The 23,289-nt window shown below is 45.5% G+C and overlaps 1 protein-coding gene across 1 annotated transcript; it reads left to right on the top strand.

Moving 5' to 3' along the window:
- Positions 1-10,708: 10,708 nt before the first annotated feature.
- Positions 10,709-11,053, top strand: LOC144791247 (cysteine-rich and transmembrane domain-containing protein 1-like). The gene has a single exon (XM_078665901.1). The coding sequence runs from the start codon at positions 10,709-10,711 to the stop codon at positions 11,051-11,053; it is 345 nt and encodes a 114-aa protein (XP_078522027.1).
- Positions 11,054-23,289: the final 12,236 nt, after the last annotated feature.

The following is a 23,289-nucleotide window of genomic DNA, read 5'->3' as shown; positions in this document are numbered from 1 at the left end:
GGTGATGAGCAAATATATTTCTCAATGGTACATGTCCAACAAACTAGAAAAATAAAAGGCAGTGTATGTGTCAGTTGTTGTATATAAATAAGTATACTATAAATAAGTATACATAAGACTCAATGATTGTGTGAGCGACTGTATGGATAACTTTATACTTGTAATAATGATTTTATAATTCACTAAGTATGACTTACTATCGAAATGAATAGATGAAGTTGTGTTTGTATAAGTGTGTAGCTAAGTAAATATGTAAGTATGATCCATTGTTTGCATAAGTGAGTAGGATGACTTCATATGTGAATAGGATGTGTGCTGGTGTGTAATGTCGATTTAGGTGTATAAGTATTTTTGATAGTGTTCTATTGTTCATTGACAGCATGTATGAGTGAATCTACAGGTAAGTGATTAGATGTGTGTATACATCTATGAATCACTGAGTGGGTTTTTAGATACTTGTATTGCTGTAACAATGGATTCAAATATGATACTCTGTATTTTACAAAGAGTGATGAAAGACTTTACTAGTGTATGAAAAGGTGTATGTGATTGTCACGGGGATGATGTCATCAGTGATGTCATCAGTGATGTCATTTGAGATGTCATCAGTGATGTCACTGACCATGTCATGAATGATGTAATATGTGACATCATCAGCAGTGGATTGCGGGTGCGCGAAATATAGTTAGTACAACTAACTATATAGGAGCAATTTCAATGGTTTTGTATGAGTGAAATGTCCAGCTAACTATAACACCCCTAAAACGTGTAGTTTTTTGAGTGAATTTTAAAGGTTTTTTAAATGCGAATTCCTAACTATATAAGGCCTGAAACCTATGGTTTTTTCAGTGAATTTCAAAGGTTTTTTAAATGCTAATTCCTAACTATCTAAGGCCTGAAACCTATGGTTTTTTCAGTGAATTTGCAAGGTTTTTTAAATGCTAATTCCTAACTATATAAGGCCTGAAACCTATGTTTTTTTCAGTGAATTTCAAATTTGTTTTAATGCTAATTCCTAACTATATAAGACCTGAAAGCCCACCAGGAATCTCCAGTATGCGCCAGGGGACTGCATTGCAGATAGGTGTAATGAAGACACGCCCCTTTTTACACCTCTCTGCAACGCAGCCCCCGTGCATGTTTGAAGAGGGGGAACTAATTCCCCTTGCATACTGGGGGCCCCTGGGGGCCAACTAGCCCACCTGGAACCTCCAGTATGCGCCAGGGGGCTGCATTGCAGAGGTGAAATGAGGCTATGCCCCTTGTTACACCTCTCTGCAACGCAGCCCCCTGCCGCATTTGCAGAGGGGGAACTAATTCCCCTTGCATACTGGGGGTCCCTGGGGGCCAACTAGCCCACCAGGAGCCTCCAGTATGCGCCAGGGGGCTGCATTGCAGAGAGGTGTAATGAGGCCACAACCTTTTTTACACCTCTCTGCAACGCAGCCCCCGTGCATGTTTGAAGAGGGGGAACTAATTCCCCTTGCATGCTAGGGGTCCCTGGGGGCCAACTAGCCCACCTGGAACCTCCAGTATGCGCCAGGGGGCTGCATTGCACAGAGGTGTAATGAGGCTATGCCCCTTTTTACACCTCTCTGCAACGCAGGCCACTGGCATGTTTGCAGAGGGGGGACTAATTCCCCTTGCATACTGGGGGTTCCTGGGTCAAATCTGCCCAAACGCCGATATTCCGAACGATTGAAAATGACTTTTCTTGAGAAACATTTGGATTTGGATTATCATGTCCTATACTTTGGAATTTATGAAAGACTGACTTTGAGGATGCTATAAATTACTCAAGTCTGCCCGAATTGTGTGGGTAAAATTGATACCTAGTCACTTTGAATAAGAATGTACTTACGTCTCGTCTAACATTTGGAAGAAATATCTAGTTATATGACAACAGGATACCGACATAACTTGAAGGAAATAAGAACGCCCTGAAGAAGTTCTGTTGTACAGAACGAAACGTGTCAGCTGGCTGTGGTACATATACTTAAGGAAAATAAAAGCATTTGAATATACACCAAGATTCAGCGCTTCAATAAAGACTCTAAGTGATATGATTTGATTGGACTTATTGTGCAAGTGGTGCTGTGCCAAACTTTGGAATATTCTCCACTACTCTCTACTACTTACTCTCTCCTACTCCACTACTCTCTAATACTCACTCTCTACTACTCATTCTCTACTACTCTAATACTCTCTACTACTCTCTCTCTACCACTCACTCCCTACTACTCACTATCTACTACTCTCTACTACTCACTCTCTACTACTCTCTACTCTCTACTACTCTCTCTCTACTACTCACTCTTTACTACTCACTCTCTACTACTCTCTACTACTCACTCTCTACTACTCTCTACTACTCACTCTCTACTACTCTCTCTCTACTACTGTCTACTACTCACTCTCTACTACTCACTCTACTACTCACTCTCTACTACTCTATACTACTCACTCTCTACTACTCTCTCTCTACTAGTCTCTACTACTCACTCTACTACTCACTCGCTACTACTCTCTACTATTTTCTCTCTCTGCTACTCACTCTCTACTACTCACTCTCTACTACTCACTCTTTACTACTCTCTACTTCTCACTCTCTACTGCTCTCTACTACTCACTCTACTACTTACTCCCTACTACTCTCTACTACTCACTCTCTACTACTCTCTACTACTCACTCTACTATTCACTCTACTACTCACTCTCTACTACTCACTCTCTACTCTCTATTACTCACTCTCTACTCTCTACCTCTCTACCTCTCTCTACTTCTCTCTCTACTAGTCTCTCCCTCTCTACCTCTACCTCTCTACCTCTACACCTCTACCTCTCTACCTCTCTCTACACGCACACATATACACATATATATATATGCATATGCATTTATATATATGTATGTGTATATATATATATATATATATACATATATATATATATATATATATATACATAGTAGTATCCTCATCAGTAGTATGTACTGAGTCTCTATCCCTGTGTGAGTTTAAGGGTGTCCTTAGCTGTTGTAGGACAGACTCTATGGTTTGATCAATACTGTCCATAAGTGATAAATGCGTGGCGTCAAGCAATAGTGATGATCTAACATTAGATGATGACCCCGGAGAAGCCAGGTGCGAGCATTTTATACCTTCAGCAATTTGCTTTTCTAACACTGTGAGCCCCTTATTTACCACTGTATTTGCCCTAACCAAAAAATTGTCCAAAGTACCTGAGACCAAGGAAGCAGCCTTGTTTCTTGTTTCTCTCGTAGCCATTGTGTTAAGTCCGATCCTCTAAGTAGCCAAGCGGGCGGGTACAGGAAGCCTAAATAGCGATTTGTTAGGGAGATGGCCCGGTCCGGTCTCTGCCGTTCTCTAACGGCCTCAAACGACCCGCCCTTTGCCCGGGCTTCGCCCCGGTCGTCGCCCCGCGCGGGGATAGGAGGAGTTAAGTAAGAAGGGGCGGGGTGGGGAATAGGCTCCAGCTGCGGCGATTGCCTGGCCGCCTGGAATGCTGGGCCTCGCAGTCCCGGCCCCGTCCTCAATGTCAAGAATGTCCGCGCTGCCCTTAGCGCTCCTCACCTCCCAATAGCGCCTCCAGTACACGCTGGTACAGTTGCTCCTTTAGGGGGGACAGACAGCTCCCAAAAATGCAGGCAAGATTGGTCCACACTTCAAAGCGGCTAGCGAGTGGCTCCCGCGGAGCGGGGGCCGCGAGCCGTTTTCAGCGCTGGAGAGGGGCGGGGCGGGGAAGAGGCTCCAGCTGCGGCGATTGCCTGGCCGCCTGGAATGCTGGGCCTCGCAGTCCCGGCCCCGTCCTCAATGTCAAGAATGTCCGCGCTGCCCTTAGCGCTCCTCGCCTCCCAATAGCGCCTCCAGTACACGCTGGTACAGTTGCTCCTTTAGGGGGGACAAACAGCTCCCAAAAATGCAGGCAAGATAGGTCCACACTTCAAAGCGGCTAGTGAGCGGCACCCCTATACATACATATATAAACATATATAATCTGTATATCTATATAAATACAAATATAAATGCATGCATACATAATCATATATGCATACATATGCATGTTATTTACATGAACGTTTAAAAAACACTAATAAAAGCAAAGCTAAAAAGCCACCTCATTACAAACAGAATGGCTTTAACTTCGGACAAGGGAACAGCACGCACGCGCGCTATGCTGCTGTAATTGTAGGCTGCAGCGCTGGTTATTTTAAAAATTACCGTTTTCTGTTTGCTTTCTTTTAAATTGTATTTAGCCCTGTTGTTATATCTGCCTGTAAGCGCCCACACACTTGCACACTAATTGTGCCCCTCACCGCGTTTTGAGCGGATTTGTGGTCTTTCTGCTGTCGTTCTGGCGCGTGGCCGCCATCTTGGGGGTGGCTAGTGGCGAGTGTGCTACTTGTTGAGCGCTCTAGCGCTTATTTCATCCACAGGTGTGCCCTACTTAATGCTCGCTCTATCCGCGCAGCGGTGACGCGCAGCGGTAGCGCCTGGTCGGCGCCTGAGTCAAGCCAGAGTCCTGCCCGTCTGCGCCCGTCAGCGACCCGGAGGTGCGCGGGGCGCCGGGGTAGGCTCGGCCACTCATTATGTGCCGGACAGGATCTTCATCGCTGCGCTACACTGCCGGGGAGCTTCACGCTCTCCACTCTGCTTCCAGTGGCTGCTGTACTGTCTTCCCTGGGCGTCACCGCGGTAAGTCCATCTGCCCCGGTTGCGGTTGGCGTCCCTCACGTGCTCTGCCATGGCCCCCTGGCAATACCAGCGCCAGTGTGCGATATCTCTGCATGCTACTAAATACTAGATCGGCATGCAGGCATGCACAAGACATCTTTGAGCTTCTGGACACGGTCAAGCCACTGTGTCTCATGCTTACCGAGACATGGTGGGGAGATTTTTCGAATCCAGACGTCGCCATGGCAATCCCGCCTGATTACAATGTCTTCAGGAAGGACAGAGCTAAGGGTAGGGGCGGTGGAGTGGCACTGGTGGTGAGGAAAGGCACGGCTTGTACTATCTTGCCAGTGGAGGATATTCGTGGTTCGGAGGCCCTCGCTTTTTCCATCGCTTTGGCTCCGCATCAATCTGTCAAGGGGCTATTGGTCTATAGACCACCTGGCCCACCCGGAATGTTTTTTGAAGATCTTGACTCCGTCTTACTGAGATTGGCCCTGAAAGCAGAACACTGCATTGTGGCAGGGGATTTTAACTTCCGGATGGATGATCCTTCGGACGCGGCCGCAATTAAAATCTTAGAGGCTACGGCACCATTGGGATTGCTTCCCTATTTACATGGGCCGACGCACGACAAGGGTCACACTCTAGACCAGGTTTTCTCGACTTCCCCTTTAGAGGTGTTGGAGATTATCCCGGTACTATGGTCAGACCATCTGCTGGCTAAATTTTCGATCAAAGGCACAGTCAAATCGGCTACTGCCGCCCCACAGCAGTATGGTCGAACCCATAGGGCGTACCATCGAGTGACCCCTGAGATGCTAGCTCAGGCTGCTCTGGATCATCCCTGCCCTCTTTCTGGAGACCTGACGAAGGATTTGGAGTCCCTGCAGGTGTGGCTGGCTGATAGGATTAACGATCTTGCCCCGGAATTAGCCCCCCGTCTTACTCCCAAACGAGTTTCCGCCCCTTGGTTTACCGTAGCACTGTCGGCTAAGCGGCAGCAGTGCAAGGTAGCTGAAAGAGCTTGGCGGATAAAATATGATGCGGAGGCTAAGGTGACTTTTAAGAGCGTGGTGAAGGAGTATCACCGGGACATTCGCCTGGGTAAGAAAGCCTACCTGGCAGGGAGGATATAAGCTGCCTCCAACTCCTGCAAGGAGATTTTCGCTATAGTCAGGGAATTTACATCTCCACGGATAAACATTGCTGAGGAGAGGCCCTCTGACTCTTGGGCTGTGGATCTTGCCGGTTTTTTCACTAGCAAGATCCAACTTATACAGGCTTCCTTTCCATCGGCTACACCCGCGGAGCGGACTGTTACTGAGGCTAATCAATCGCCCCCGGCTTCGCCTGGCCTGACACTGGGCGCATTTCCACCCATATCGGCGCCCGCCTCCTTAGCACTCATGGGCAATTTGAAATCTGGTTCGCCCTTGGACCCTTGCCCTGCTAAAATTCTGGCGAAATTGGCTGAGGTGATTAATCCATTGGCCAACCCGTTGCTGAATCTCTCGCTGAGCCAGGGAGTGGTCCCGCAGGCTTGGAAGCAGGCAATGGTCATCCCGCTGCTCAAGAAGCCTGGTCTGGACCCCAAGGCCCCTGTTAACTATCGGCCTATCTCTCTGCTGCCGGCTCTTTCGAAAATTGTTGAAAAGCACGTGCAGACAGTGCTTTCCAATTTTCTAGAGTCGAATGAGATTCTCCATGCCACCCAGTCAGGTTTCCGCCCTAATCTTAGCACGGAGACAGCGCTCCTCGAGGTCTCCGAAACAATCAAGGGGATTTTGGATTCAGGGGGCAAAGCCATGCTGGTGATGTTGGACTTGTCGGCGGCTTTCGACACCGTCCCCCATGAGGGCCTTCTCGCAAGACTCTATGAGATAGGACTTCGGGGGACGGTGCTCAGCTGGTTTTCCTCTTTTCTAGCTGGCCGCCGGCAAACGGTCTGGGCCTCGCCAGATTCCGCCGTGATGCCGCCTCTGGGAGTCGGGGTCCCTCAGGGCTCTATTTTGAGCCCGACCCTCTTTAATATCTTCATGACCCCTTTGGCGGCGTTGGCGGAGTCGTTTGGGGCCCGGATCGTATCCTATGCCGACGACACCCAGCTCCTCTTCTCTTGTAAGAGAGGTGGAGATTTTGAGGGGGAGAGTATCCGGGATTGCCTTGCGGCTGTGTTTCAATGGTTCCAACTGCACAGCCTCAAGTGCAATTCCGATAAGTCCGAGGTACTCTTCTTTGGGTGCGATTCGGAGCCAGACTGGCAGACTTGGTGGCCTACTAACATGTTCCCCCCAACCTGTCCATCCCAAATGGCTAAGAACTTGGGTGTTAAGCTGGACACAGGGTTGACAATGAAGGCCCAGATCCTGGGGGTGTCGGGCATATGTTTTGGCCTCCTCAGGATGCTGCGGAGGTTTCTTCCCCTATTATCGGAGGAGCACAGGAAGCTGACTGTGCAGGCCCTGATAGGCTCCAGGTTGGATTATTCAAACGTTCTATACCTGGGCCTGCCAGAGTACCTGTTACAGCGGCTCCAAGTTGTGCAGAATGCTGCGGCGAGAGCAATCTATGGACTGAACAGACGCGCCAGTGCTGCGGGCTTGCTCCAGACTCTGCACTGGCTTCCAATCCGTAAGCGGATCGTCTTTAAGGCTCTGACCCTGACATACAAGGCCCTCCATGCGACGGGAGCTAAGTACCTCCAAAGGAGATTGGCCTTTTACCAACCGACTCGCTCCCTGAGGTCAGAATCCTTATTTTTGGCGACTGTCCCACGAGTGAAGAGAGCGCGCCTGGGAGGTCGCTCCTTTGGATTACTGGCGCCCCAATTGTGGAACTCTCTGCCTCTTTCACTTCGGGCAGCCACTTGCTTACTAGCTTTTAGAAAGGACCTTAAGACTTGGTTGTTCAGCCAGTAGGCCTTCTCTGTTTGTTGTCTTTCGTCTGTGTTACTTTCTCTTTTAATGTGTTATGTTAGTTTACTGCAGCCTGTTTCAATTAAAAGCGCCGGGACACTCTTTTTGAGTAGCCGTGCGCTCTACAAAAACCATTTTAACATAACATAACATAACATAACTTAAACAAGGGCGAGATCTTTTGCATTTTCAATGCTTGTTTACTTTGGTTCCATCAAGAAGGCATTCAGATGTGTCACACATTTGCCATAAATTCTGAATGTTAGCACTCTAGTTGCTCATTAGATCACTGTAGTAAAGCTACTGCTCACCAAGGAAGTCTGCTGCTGGTATTCAAAGTGCATGTTTCAGTCTGCATGTCAGAATTTTTTTAATGAAATAGAAGAGGATTTGAGAAGTCACTCAAAATGTGCCCTAATTTTTCTTTCTGAAGCACTAATCATACTTTCTATGGCAAAATGAACCCCCTCATTTTGTTCCTTTTTAAATTAAATGTTTTCAGACTTACCACTTCATTCCAATCAAGATGGCTTCAGGTGTGCCATACCTTTGTAATAAGTAGGACTGTTAGCGCTCTAGTTGTTCTTTAGAACACTCTGGGACATTCTGTCATTGGGTTATACTTGGGCTACATCTGGGTGATATTTGGGCTACATTTGGGCTCTTGCGTCTCTGGTGGCCATCTTGGGAGACTGCATGTCAGAATTTTTTAATGAAATAGAAGAGGATTTGAGAAGTCACTCAAAATGTGCCCTCATTTTTCTTTCTGCAGCACTAATCATACTTTCTACAGCAAAATATACCCCCTCATTTTGTTCCTTTTTAAATTAAATGTTTTAAGAGTTACCACTTTATTCCAATCAAGATGGCTTCAGGTGTGCCATACCTTTGTAATAAGTAGGACTGTTAGCGCTCTAGTTGTTCTTTAGAACACTCTAGGAGGCTGCAGTAGAACACAAAGGAATCAACTGACAGTCTCTGTCCTTGTTGGATGTACATGTTTTACTGAGAATGTCAGACTTCATTCTCACATGATTGAGAAAGATAATATGAATTTACAGAAAACATGCTTTCAGTTTAGCTTATAGATCCCCTTACAAACCACTGTGGGAAAAAGCATGAGATAATAGTTTTCTTTCAAACATGATTCATGATATCACAGCAGAAGGCTTTTTCACATGGTAAAATCACCTTAGAACACACCACAATTCCTAAAATGAGTATGGTACCATCAATAAATGATTTATAATGTAACTAAAGTCCTAAAACCTTCTATTAACTACAATGCTTTTTAATGAGGTGCTATCATGTATATTGGTCCCAAGATGGCTGCCAACACTTCTTGGATGAAGTGCTGACAGCCAATCAGATCAGATGTGTGGTTAGGCTCCGCCCAGATATATATGTGTTTTTGAAGTTAATTTTCATAAAAACCACTGGAGCAATTTTCACCAAATATAGCAAAGGCACTTCTGCGTACCAGTCCCTACAATTTTGCCAAGTTTGGTATAATTCCGTTCAGCGGTTCGGGCTGTAGACTTGTCAGAACGTCCAATGGAAATTAACATGGGTAAAACACGTTTTGGGACCCCCCTTTTTTCTTAGCCCCCACTTCACGAATCCCCCCGAAACTTTCAGGGAAGGAGCGCAGCGGAGCTGGCCAAACTTTTGGAAAATTACACACAAATTCCTCAACCGGCGACAAAGTTATTCCCAATAGAATGTTGAGGATTTCCTATGGTAGCTAGGTCCTAACTATATATACCTACTGGCTATCGCCATTAGGTAATATATATATATATATATATATATATATATATATATATATATATATATATATATAAATATATATATATATTGTTGTCACTGACTGTTATGCACACATGGAGGAAACAAGCTCCAAGGTGCGACACTAAGAACAAGATCGAAGGCAGGCCTCCTAGCTGAGTAGTCTGAGAACCCAGAGAAGAACCCCAGCATTGCATCCCAGAACCTGAGGGACAGACATCTGAGACTAGTTCATCCATCTGTCTACTTCTCTCATCCAAAACCCCTTTTCTCTTGGGTGCTGTAACCCTTCAACACTAATTTATTCAAAGTTGTCTGTTTAGGGGGGCTCTCTTCGCTGGCAATTTAGGTGAGTGGACCCTCACATTTTTGGCTCATTACTGCTCTGCCTATACCTTAACTGGCTACAATGTTTAAGACAAACAAGCATTGGTAAATGCATTAGGTTTAGCCAATGCGGTTAATAAGAAGCTGTTTTATGTTCTAATTTGTAGCTCACTGAGTAGTTGTACAATTTAAGTTACAGAAAGTCTGTTAAAGTGTTATGACTTGTTTATGTACAAAAAGGCAGTACATTGTGCTGTTACTAGTGGTATAGTGCCAGAAAGTAATAGCAAAAATGTTAAAAATAAAATGAAACAGACTTAATTGATATAATGTTAATATTTTGTATTTAGAAGAGTTCTGACAACTTTGGGCCCAGTTCCATGGCCCCTGCTGCACCATTCAAATAATGCCCGAGTGCTTGCAAGATAACTTTCAGTGACTGCCTGTTTAGTAGTAAACTATCGTAATATTTGGTGTTTCGAGGAGTTCCTACTACTTTGGGCCCCGGTGTCACTGCACCTGCTGCACCATTGAAATCATGACCCGGGTGCCTGCAAGGTAACTACACTTGTGAGTGCTTATTTAGTAGTTAATATAGCAACATTTGGTGTTTAGAGGAGTTCTGACAACTTTTGGCCCGGTTCCACTGCACCTGCAGCAGCATTGAAACCATGGCCCTAGGGCCCCTAGGAAGAGTGTGTCAGGAGGACCCTGGCTTCTACCCCGCCTTCATCTCGTGCCATGTCCCAGAGATCCCTGGCACTCCAAGGATCTCGCACACGGCCTCAGCGCCTCCTTGGTTACACGTGATCAGGTGACGTTGGAACCTTGGAGTCTGTGATGTCAGCACCTGCTGATTCTGAAGACAGCTGCATCGGGCTTCATTGAGCAGAATGTCTGGAGCTGGGAAGGAGCAGCAGCAGCCATAGGAACCAAAGAGAAAAAAAGCATCTGCTGTCTGGGTGGAAACAGTTTTAATTCCCCATGAGCTACAAAAATCCACCGCCTTATATGGGTCCTGGCCCTTCTGCACCATACCCACCGTACACAATCCAGCCAGGTGGTCCAGTCCCTAATGCATACCCTGGTTACCCACCTGGACAAGGGGGACCTGGTTATCCTCCAGGACCTGGCTATGGAGGTCAGCCGAACTATCAAGGATATCCTCAATACGGTTGGCAGAATACTCCTCCAGGGTATGGACAACCTCCCAAAAACACAGTATATGTTGTAGAAGAGCGCAGAAGAGATGACACCGCAGGAGCTGCCTGTCTAACCGCCTGCTGGACAGCGGTCTGTTGCTGCTGCTTCTGTGACATTCTAACATAAGTACTGACCGAGCCCTGCACGCCAATACCTCATAAATCTACAGCCCTATGCATCCAGATCTGATTTTGTTAATGTTGTCTTTCTACTACTGTTAATTAGAGCTTTTTGCCAAGACAAGATCACTTGTATTGGTTATCTTTAAATGTGTGATGATACATGCCTCTCCTAATTGGGGCCATCACTTTTTTAAAGTATGTTTCATAACTTTGTGTTGTAAGAGAATGTGCTGAATAATTTATGATGAAAGGTTTCAGAAGAAAAAAAGTCTTTATCCTTCTAATGTACTTTCTTAAACTTAAATTTGCAGTAATACTTTGTTTATTGGCCAATGCTTAGATAAAAAAGTAGACACAGTATTTGTAACTGTTTTCTTTTATTTATTAAGCTTCCTTAAGATGAATAAAATTCGAAATGTGTAAACAAAACAAAAAAGAAACCAAGGGCCTAGCTAGTGCCTGTTGGATAACTGCACTTGTGGCTGCCTGTTTAGTAGTAACGGTTAGCAAAATTCTGCATTTAGTGAATCCCCTAGAGCTTTTGGCCCCGGTGCCACTGCACCTACTGCACCATTATTCAAATGAAGCCCCTTTTAGATAACTGCAATTGTGTCTGCCTATATAGTAGTAAAATGTAGCAATATTAGGTGTTTTGAGGGGTGATGTCAAATGTTGGGCCCTGTGCCACGACACCTGCTGAACCATTCAAATCATGACCCTGTTGTCTGCAAGATAACTGAACTTGTGACTACCTGTTTAAAAGTAAAATATAGCAATATTAGGTGTTTAGTGGGTTGCCTAGAGCTTTTGGCCCCATGCAGTGCCACTGCCCTTGCTGCAACATTCAAATCAAGTCCCTTTTAACTGCAAGGTTACTGCAATAGTGACTGCCTGTTTAGTAGTCAAATATAGCAATAGTATGTGTTCTGACAATGTTTGGGCCTGGTGCTACTGCACCTGCTGCACCATTCATAAATTGATCCTGTTGTCTGCAAGGTAACTGCACTTAGGGCTGCCTATTTAGTAGTAAAATATAGCATAGCTCTTGTATATTAACTTTATTTTCAATGTGCAATGTGTATTACAACTTTTAGACCAAATAGATTAAGTGGAGAAAATCACTCCAATAATGTTTACAAAGTGCAAAGAAAGGTACTGAGGCATGGATAGGAAATGCCACAAAAGTTTTAAAGATGAAGTATATGCTTTACACAACTAAGTAATAACAAGCATTGGCATAGGCAATAGGTCTCGCTTTTGAGACCTTATAAGTATTTAGTGATGCAGCACAATATCCTTGGTGCAACAACATCAACCGTTGCATAGCTAAACACTTATAAGGTCCCCCAAGGCGAGACCTATTGGCTATGCCAATGCTTGTTTTGATAGGTGCTTCTTAGTACTTTGAGCACCGGTGACCGGATGCTGGAGCACCATTTGGAAAGGCAAGATTACGTCACTAAAGCCCACATAGACCCTACAAGGCATATCTTTATGCGAAGGGCAGAGGACCGTGCTTGGAAAAGCAATAGAGCTACAACTATAATTTCTTTGCAGCCTGGCTCCGTAAAGATGGGGAAAAAGTATAAACTAAATTAAAGCATAGAACACCGCTCTTATTGGCGATGCATGAGAGTCTTGCAACTTCTCACTGCTCCCACCAGCCCCAACTGCTCATACGTATGGAGCAACTTTTATTTGCTGGCATGCTTCCCTCCATGCCTTACAAACAACAAGATTATCTTAACCAGGATGGCGCAAACAATGAACCATATAGTCCGCGGCATACCCTGGGAGCAGTCGGGTTGGAGCTTATGAGCTCAAAGCAACGCTTTGTTAATTCTGAAAGCTAACGCTCTGACAGGGAGACAAACTGTACCACTCTGATCTCAGCGCCATGCTCCTAGTGGGGCATGCATGTTAAAGCGAACTACTGCTTCATTCTACCCCCCAGTGGTATGCATAGCTAGTGTGGATTTTTTTTTTCTAAGTGTCCCAACAAGATGTCCAGGAGATGAAGTTCCAGATACTGTGAGGTGTGGCTCGTCCACACCTTGAATTTAAGGTGGGCCCTCTGGTTCCACACAAGCGAACCAAAGGATATTATTAGCCTTTCACCTTGGAAATTCAGATCACCTTCTCTGCAAATGCCGCTCCTAAAGGATTGCTTCACTGTGTGCTGTATAAAAGTTTTTATTCATTAATCACTGGGTTCTTGTTTGCCTGCCCTTCTCGGAAGTAATATACTTGTTAAATATTCCCAGTAAATTGCCCTTTGAATGCCTGCCTGCAGGCACAAGCGTGTTCATTCAAGAAGTAATGTGCTCCGAGCCTGTATGTGGGGCAGGGCGGGGAGCCCTGTAGTGTGTCTGCTGCAGAGTGCAGGCAGGGGATGGCCTTACGGAAACCTGCATGGATTTCAGCGTGGAGCAGGAAGTGATGAAACGTGCCCGTAAAGCACCCTGCTGCTTAAACTGGAGGCCACGCGCACTTCACCAGCTGTGCGAGGGAATTAGGTAAACCATTCTTTTCGGTCACCCGTAGATAGCGACTGCCAGCCCGCTCCATGTGGTGACAGTGCGCTTGTTCTGCAGGCTGTAATGCAAAATACAGCTCGCCTTTCAATGTCCCAAGCGGGGTTAATGTAAGTGACTGATTAGAAAGACATGTCATCACCTGTACTCCTACCTTGATTTTCTTTCTCTGTAAACATATTATATTGGCACTTGATAGAAGAAAAATGTAATTGCACTACTTAGTTGTGGTATGTATTTTAAACGTGCACACTTTTTATTGGTATGTATTTGAAACGTGCACACACTTTATTTTCTTTTAAAGCATGACTGCTGATGCGGCTGCGCATGGCCCCATCGTGCCAGGTGCCCTTGGGGTCCTGCGGCACGTGGCCAGCGGCTAAGCCCTTACAAGCAAGAGTGTGAGTGCCAGATAAGTGGAGCAGCGGGCAAACAGCGAGGTGCCGAGCAACTAAAAGAACAAGCGCGCGTGAAAAAGAAAATAGCAAGCTATGAGACGTGCTCTGTGGTGGGAGGGACATTGAAGTGAGGCGCACGCGATTGGCTGAGCGAGAGGAAAGCCATATGACGCCTCTGCTCATGCCTGTGCGCGTAACCGCACATTGTATGCCACATAAAGCTGTGGTCGGACTTTTAAAACTCCACTCCTAAATGTCTCGCAGAGCTGCGCATGCGCTGGCTCAGGTGAGACCTAAAAAACAAGCTGTTAAAATCTGCCTGCCTTTTCCATGGAAACAGAGCTTATCCCGGCATCCTGACAGTGAATGGGGCTTAAACAGTGTGACAGCTTTAGTAGAAGTATCATAAATGCATGCATCCAGGTGAAGTTAACAAAAAGAAAGTTCCACACAAAAGTGAAGCAACACAACAATTCGGCATTGCGAACTGATAAGAGCACACTTTTAAAATATATTACATACAAGAGATTTTACAAGCACAGTGCACTGTGCAGGCGAAACCTAAAAATGGAGTTGAGTATGAATTGAAGGAATATCTGAACCTGCACATTTCTTTCAAAAGGTGAACTGCATTTGGATGGTTTTATTTTGAAACAAGGTTAGGATGGAGCAATTAGAAAGAATTAGGCGTCCTTCTTGCTCCTAAGAAGTTTGATTCTGTCATACCAGTGGCCATATAATGAAGTGGTTTTGGTATTTGTGATGAGGTCCCAGATGTGTTCTCAGAAAAATAAGTGGGTTTCTATAAAATTGAGAACACCAGATAAAGGTAAAGGTGAATACTACTCATGTTATACACTAAGTGCATCCAATATCACACCTAATGAAACAAGCATTGGCATGGCCAATAGGTCTCGCCTTTGGGACCTTATAAGTGTTTAGCCATGCAACAGTTGATGTTGTTGCTCTAAAGCCATTGTGCTGCATAAAGGTCCCAAAAGCAAGACCTATTGGCTATGCCAATGCTTGTTCCTCGGGGGACCAGTCTGTACAACGATGACCTATGCCAGATCCTTCGGGGCACCTGTCTGTACAACGATGACCTATGCCAGAGTGAAACAGCCAAAATATAAAATATAAAAATGGAAAAATCAACAACATTACCACATTTGCATTAAAACTATTAACAAAACGTGCCCGGTTGATATATTAAGAAGAACAAAAATCTTTCCAAAGTTGGACGACCAGGTTAACTATTTCCATATCTCCTCAAAAGAGAAACGGGATCATGCAGTAGACATGGAATTTATGGTTTAAATGTGCATATCAGCCCTGTGAAGAAAAAAAATACAAAAGCCAGTTTCCCTCGGTGGGTTATGGGAGCGTGCCTTTCAAACAAGGATGTGTGGTTTGTTTTTTCAAAATGATGTGTTTAAATAAATGCCAGGCTGGTCTTTTCACCCAGCTTCACCTCTTCTCCCCAGGGTTTGCATCTTCTTTCCAAAAGCCATTGCTCTGCGTGAATGGTGAGCAGGGGGAGGCTGGCAGGCAATACAACCACAATGCTCTACTGGCACATTTCAAAGAGAAGACGCATTGCGAAAAGAAACACCTTTTCCGAGGTTGGCACTTCAGCCAAATGAACCCTAATTAACCTTAACGAGATATCTGATTTCAAGCCTTCTGCTCCCACCACCAAACAGGGGTGTTTGATGTGATAAAGCGCCATGTTGTTTGAAAGATTGTAGGGCTGAATCATATCCGTCCGTTGTCAGCACCCACATATTTAGAGGATTATATTAACACGTGATTTTAGAAATGTAGGACTAATCAAGAGTGTTGCAATGTGTAGAATTATGCTCATATCATTTGAAGAAAAATGTAGTGCTTAGTTGAGAGAATAATGCCTTAAGTAACTTAGAATTAATTGCTTTATGTGTAAAATGTGCATTGAGATTGAACGTGCCATATTAAAGTTGCATGTGTAGACTGCTTAAGAAGAATCGTGATGTTTTAACTTGAGAATAATGTTTGCTAATGTGAAATGTAATCTTAGGATTGATTAATGAAATGCTTATGTTGTCGTATTAGAAATTCATTTAAAAGAGTAAAGGCCTGAGACATGAAAACGCCAGCAGAGGCCTAACTGTGGTTTTCTAAGCGTAACTAGAATTGTAGAGTTGGAAATATACCTTGGGAAAGAAGCTCATGTTTGCAGTTGAATTTTGAATTGTAACTTAGAGCGTGCAGGGGAGTTGTTTCTCATGCATTTCTTTTGCAGGTGCAAGGCCATGTAGCTCGTTAGGTAGAATGAGCCATTGTTTAGAAGTTAGACTGGTAGGAGAAGGGACGAAGGGAGTCTACAGGAATGTGCAGTTGCAACTCTTGGCGGAGAAGGTGCCTGGGACCCAAGGACACAGCAACGGTTTCTGGAAGAAGAAGGTTCGATGCTGGAAAAATACGAGGGGCTGCACCTGCTGAAGGAGGAGTGTCATGGGCGTATCCATTATTTTGGGGATTTTGTATTAGGGAAAGTGCCCCGAGGGTGGAGAGTCCGTTTGGTTGCTATTGAAGCTAGGGTTAAGGTCACTTGGGTTTAGACTGGGTCCTGTCTAGGGGAATCCAATTGGATTTGCAGTTAGACATGGGTCTTAGTTTAGACTAGGCAGGGGAAACTAAGGAGCATCTTAGAACGAGCGCTGTAGTTTAGGATACTTACCTGGAAAAGTGAATGTGCTTCTTAAGGAGCCTTCACAGATGACACATTTTTCTCTTGCCTGGGAGGTATGTTGAGTAGGAATGTCACTTTAGAATTAGTGTAGGAACAGACTAATCTTTTCTTTCCCATTGGAACAGATGCAGTCGAGTTTTTCAGTGGGCACAGTTATCGCATGCCTGATGCTTCTTGAATTAACTTTGCTCTTTATATTGAGTCGTCTGAGACTTCTGCGTAGGATTATGTTTGTATTAGTGGCAGTTTATTTCTTGAACCTCTTGCTGAGGTGCTTGTATGTCCAGTTGTTTTTGGCTTTGTAATACATTTTTAAATTTTTCTTCGGAGTCAGTGGTCCTTCAGATTAAATGCGTTGGCTTAGGAAATCTGTCAAAAAGGTCCAAAATGTAAAGAATTTCCTTCACACTTCCATGCAGACTAAAGAGACCCGTCGACCGGGCATTCCTCAGAGTGGTAAGGTGAAAATCTAGGTGGGAATCCCAGCGTCATCAGTTGGTAGCCAGAGGACGGTTAGTCTCTGGAAGTAAGGGAGTTCTAGATAAGGATAAGAGTTTCCCCAAGTCCCATAGAAGTCAGGTGATGACCGTTCAGTGGATTACCGGTGGAAGACGGCGTTTCATGGAAACTGACGGAGAGTGAAGGTGCGGCGAAAAGCAGTAAGATAACTGAAGGAAATAAGGAGTTGACCTTTCCCAGATATGGAACTTTTAGATTAGAAGTGTTATACCAATTGAAATCGATTATGGATTCTTTGCAACCTTTGCCTAGACCAACACAGTTCGAAGCATTAAATGGGTGGATTAGGGCGGCACACGAGAGAAACAGGGACAGGAGACAGGGGCAAGTGAAGAGGTCAGTCAGGGCGTTTCAAGATGCGAGATGGAACACATTGTAAAAGACATGGAGAGTACAGACGATTGAGGGGGATAAGTTGTATCCATTGTTGGTCAAATCATAGGACCGATGGTTCTGAGGGGACCAAGACCAAAATCCCTGGGAGAGTTGAGGCCAGATCTGAGGACATGGGAGTCATTTGAAGGGACTCAGGGAACCGGTCAAGAGAGGACTGGGATCATGGGAGTGCCGACAATAGAGTGGCTTTAAGGGACACCTTTGAAGTGAATAGGTGCAGAGAACAGGACAGTGACTGCAGAGAGTCGAGTGGTGCATCTAGTCGAGGTATCCTTAGGACAGCAATAAGGGCAAAGAGGTTAGATGTGATGCGATTGAAAGGAGAAGTGGACGAGATTGTTGAAGGTAACTTGCCTGTAGAAAGAGTGGAACAAGTTGAGCCAGACAAGTTGTTGTTTGTAGCACAGGATATAACTCGAAAAGCAAGATCGGCCCATGAGAAACTAACTGAATTGGCAAACAGATACGATGTGGATTTGTCTAAAACAAAAATGTTGCAGGGTGGTCACCAGTTGCTGTATACTGATCAGGATTTGGACGAAAAGAGGGTGATTGGACTGAAGACCCACATCAGAGAACTGATTATAGGTATATGAGCATGGAGTAGGCTTGACAAGTGGGAAGAAAGATGATCCAAGAAAAAGAGCGTTAAGAGAAATGCAGCAGAACCACTGCCTCCGGGAGGGGGCATATCAGGAATTGGGAACTACCCTTTACGAGAGGTAGCTAGTAGAGGGTATGTGCATGTGCCTTGGAGTAGAGGAGATCTGGCGGCATTCACAAATTATTTCCCAAAACTGAGAGTCCAGTTGAATGGTACAAGCAGGTTGAGAGGTTCGTCAAGATTTCAAAGGTGTTGTGGATCGATCTGAATACACTGTTTGACATTGTAGTTCCGAGTGACTTGTGGGTAGCTTGTAAGGATGCAGTCGAATGGCCCACATCTGAACCGGACAGGGAGGTTCTCACTAAATGGCTCATAACCTCTTGTCATGAAGAAGTATGAACAGGTGATTACGTGGTTGAAAGTTAAGGTACCCCAACAGGACATTGATTGGGTGAAAATAGATCGAATAGTTTAGGAGCCAAAGGAGACAGTGCATGAGTACTACGAAAGGTAGTTGCAAGTCTTCAAGCAGTTCTGTGGGTTGGATGTAATGGATCCTAGGGATATGGGACAGTTTGTGTCGAAGTTTGTCCTGGGATTGAGACCTGAGATTTGCCTTATGATCCAGCAGCATTTAATATGCTGGCAGAACAAGCCGCTGGACAAAATATTGAGGTATGCCAGATATTGTAGTGATGAGATTGATTCGAAGCATAAGAAACTCAAGGATAATCTGAGCTGGTCCAGATGCAAGCTGCTGATAAGGGAGGCCAAGTACAGTCAGGAGGTGGTACCCTGGGAAGGAAACAGAATGGTCAGAATAAGGCAAAGGGAAGCACAGACCATTTAAGGCCAAGGGTGGATTTGGCAACTCTGGAAAGGACCACTGAGTGTCATCAGTGTCATCAGATTGGACACTGGAGATGCAAGTGTCCCTTGAATCCTGGAAATCAGGTACAACAGGAGGAGGAAGTAGTGCAGGTACCCGAGCCCGAAGTGACAAAGTCGGTGGCAAGGTCAAAGTTGACCAAAGGGGGGACTTCGGCTCCGCGAGTACAGGTTCCCCTGCCCTCGAAGATCCTGAAAGGGACTCGGACTTACCAGCAGATGCCTCTTTTTGATGAGGGTGACAACTGTTATCTAGACCCGTTGGCATGACGGTGCCTGAGGGGGGAGGAAGAACCCTGTGTGTTTACTAGGGAGGGATCTCCTGTGTAAACTCAATTGCACCATCTATTGTACCCCTAAAGGAGTGGAACTGCAAACCAATGATGATGATGATGCTGCTTTTAAGGTTACAAATCAACATTTGTGTATCGAGATGTATCCTGTCGTGACAGTGAAAGAGCTTCCACTGGATTTGAGAGATTCGGTCTCACAGGAAGTGTGGGATTTCACTGGTGAGGACATAGGCTTGATCAAAGGAGTTGAGCCTGTCAAGATTCAGGTTAAGCAGAACATTGACTTTCCGAGAACACCCCAGTACAATTTGACCCCAGAGATGATTTCAGGGATAAGACCTGTGGTTGGGTCCATGATCAAGCAAGGGATCCTGAAGGAGATAATGGGCAGTCCATGTAACTCGCCTATTATGGCATTGCAGAAACCGAGTGGGAAGTTTAGAATCGTGCAGGATTTGTGCCGGGTAAACAACATAGTTGTTCCCTGCTGTCCAGTGGTACCGAATCCATCTGGGGAGAGGGGTTGGCCTAACGGCTAGGGCGCTCGACCTCGGACCTGGGGATCTGAGCTCGAGTCTCGGTAACGACGCCAAAAACCTCCTGTGATTCTGGGCAAATCACTTAATCTCCCCGTGCCTAAAAAATGAATGCGTGTCCTCATGTAACGTAACTGGTGCTATGTAAAGCGCTCTGATACCTGATTCAGCTCGGGTCTAGTTCGCGCTATAAAAAACTCTGCAAAAAAAAAAAATCTGTAATATTGTTTCAGATTCCATGTCAAGCGGAATGGTTCACTGTGATTGACCTTTGTCAGGCTTTCTTCTCAATTCCATTGCATGAGGAGAGGCAATTTATTTTTGCATTTAAGCTGGAAAACCGTGTTTTAACATGGTGTCGTATCCCACAGGGGTATACAGAGAGTCCATCGATCTTTAATCAGATCTTGAAAAAGAAACTTGAGAGTCTTGTACTGCCACAGAATTCTGTTCTCGTACAGTACATTGACGGCCTCCTTGTTGTATCAGAAACTGAAGATGCGTGCAGGGTTGATACCATCGCCTTACTGAACCATTTGTCAGAGAATGGACATAAAGTGTCACCATATAAGCTACAATACTGCTTGAATGAGGAGCAGTAATTGGGTCACCGGATAGAAAGAGGCAAGAGGAAGGTGTCACCAGACAGGATAGAGACAATAATGGGAATGATGGTGCCTTCTACTCAGAGAGAATTCAGGATGTTCTTAGGGATGGTTGGCTACTGTCGTCAGTGGATTGCCAACTTTTCATTGAAAGCGAAGCCCTTGCAGAAACTGACGCACAAGGATGTAAGTGATCCGGTACCATGGGACGATGACTGTATGAAGGCATTCTAAGAGTTGTGAGAGGACCTTTGTCGTGCTCCGGCATTGGGAATGCCTGACTAAAAACAAACCTTTTTCACTATTCTGTTGTGAGCGAGAAGGGTGTGCATTGGCAGTTTTAGTCCAGGATCATGGAGGTGTCCGTAGACCAGTTGCCTACTTTTCAGCTACTTTAGATCCAGTAGCTTCAGCGTTGCCCAGATGTCCTAAATCTGTAAATCTGTTGCTGCAATGGGTGTCAGCATTGAAAGGTGTGAAAGTATTGTCATGGGTCATCAATTGATGGTTTATGTTTTACATTCTGTTGAACTGTTAATGACCAGGACCAAGACTCAGAACCTGACCAATAATAGGCTCACACACTACGAGCAAGTTATACTTGCTGCGGAGAATGTGACACTCAAGAGGTGTTCTGTTTTGAATCCTGCGACATTGATGCCGTTGCCAAATACACTTGATGAAGATTGTGTGGACCATGATTGACTTGATGTGACTGAGCTTTGCGCCAAACCGAGACCTGAGATTGTTGATGAACCATTGCTTGACCCTGATGAGATTTTCTTTGTCGATGGTTCATGTTTAAGAGACAGTGTTGGTCGTTTGAGAGCAGCTTTTGCTGTATGTACCATTACAGGAGTAGTTGAAGCTGCATGCCTGGAAGTAGTATACTCTGCTCAGGTGGCTGAGATCATTGCTTTGACTCGTGCTTGCATAGCAGCAGACGAAATTCGAATTACCATTCACACTGACAGCCAGTACTTGTTTGGTTTGGTTCACGACTTCGGACAGCTCTGGTCCCAGAGAGGTTACATGACATCAACGGGATCACCCATCCGAAATGGGGAGTTTGTGAGGTTGCTTCTAGAGGCCTTGCAGCGCCCCAAAGAAATGGCTGCTGTAAAGTGCACGGCTCATGGAAAGGGGACAGATTTTGTGTTACTTGGACACCGCTATGCGGACTAAGTTGCACGTTTCTGTGCCGAACAAGGTTGTTCATTCACTGAGAAACATGTAGATGGGAGTCAAGAAACAACCGAGTTCAACACAATGTTGGTCATGGCAGATACTTGGGATGAGCTCAAGTGTCTGCAGGAACAGGTTTCAGATCAGGAAAAGAATGTGTGGATCAATGCAGGCTGCGTGAAAGGAGATGTGGATATTTGGGTCTCAAGTGATGGAAGGGCAGCATTTCCGGATGAGTTGCTGAGCCTGATGGCAAGACAGATCCATGTTGCAGTACACCTGGGAAGAGATGCTATGGTGCGAGTGTTCAGACAAACGTGGCACAATCCACAATTTCGTTCTGTGGCAGAAGGTGTGTGTCAGAGATGTGTTACTTGTCAACAAATGAACGCTGGAAAGAAAACTGTGGTCACATTGGGTGGTCAGGGGGACCTTTCAACAGGATGCAATTGGATTTCATTGAGATGCCTAGGTGTAACGGGCTGAGGTACATCTTGGTTGTGGTGTGTGTATTCTCAAGGTGGGTGGAGGCGTACCCTACTCGTAGATGTGATACACTCACAGTAGCAAAGTTGTTGTTGAGGGAACTCGTGCCTAGGTGTGGGATTCCGACCTCTTTGGAATCGGACAGAGGAACGCACTTCCATAGCGAAATAATGAAGATGCTTTGTGCAGCATTGCAAGTTGATCAAAGACTCCATTGTAGTTATTGTTCAGAGGCTTCTGGAATAGTGGAGCAAGTCAATGGGACTCTGAAAGCCTTAATGGGAAGAGTGTGTTCATCTACGTCTCTGAAGTGGCCTGATGCTTTGCCGTTTGTGTTGATGAGTATGCGCAGTACCCCAGACAGAAGAACAGGTCTTTCACCTCATGAGATACTGATGGGGAGGGCTATGAGGTTACCAGCAGTTCCATCGACAGCCTTGCTTAGCATCACCGATAATCTGATCCTTGATTATTGCAAGGTACTAGCTGACGTCATCGGTTCTGTGTCCCATCAAGTGCAGGCTGCTGTGGTCCCGGCTGCAAGCGATCTCTGTCACGACCTGAGTCCTGGGTATTGGGTGCTGGTTCGGAAGCACGTGAAAAAGAGCTGCTTGGATGTTCGCTGGAGAAGTCTATACCAAGTTATTTTAGTGACGAACACTGCAGTGAAGTGTGGAGGTTTGCCGAACTGGGTGCATGCTTTGCACACACGTCGAGTTTCAGCACCCTTGGAAGAAACAGCCCTCTCCCTAATGAAAATCCAGTTGAAGTGGCAGGGCCACAGGAGCGGACAAGCCAAGCTGTGAGGGTGTCTGAAGAAGCTGGTTGCTCACTTGACCAAGCTGAGGAGGGTCACAACAACAGCGACACTGAAATTGCCTCCGAAAGACTCAGCTGAGAGAAGTTGTGAGCAGAGTGAGCAAAGAGAAAGCCAGACTACAAGTAGAGCTGAAGAGTAGTGGCCAGAGAGGCAGAGGCGCTTGAACTGCAGACTGGTCTCCAAAAGAGATCATGCCCCAGTGTCTGATGAGTCAGAGTCAGATGAAGGTGAAGAAGAGCAAG

Source organism: Lissotriton helveticus, chromosome 11 (genome assembly GCF_964261635.1).
Source record: "Lissotriton helveticus chromosome 11, aLisHel1.1, whole genome shotgun sequence".
NCBI lineage: Eukaryota > Metazoa > Chordata > Amphibia > Caudata > Salamandridae > Lissotriton > Lissotriton helveticus.
Note: the sequence above shows the minus strand (reverse complement) of the source record. Positions and strands in the feature narration are given on the sequence as shown.

Excerpts from the sequence above, each read along its gene's own strand:
- LOC144791247 (XM_078665901.1), top strand. The coding sequence starts at position 10,709 with ATGAGCTACAAAAATCCACCGCCTTATATGGGTCCTGGCCCTTCTGCA.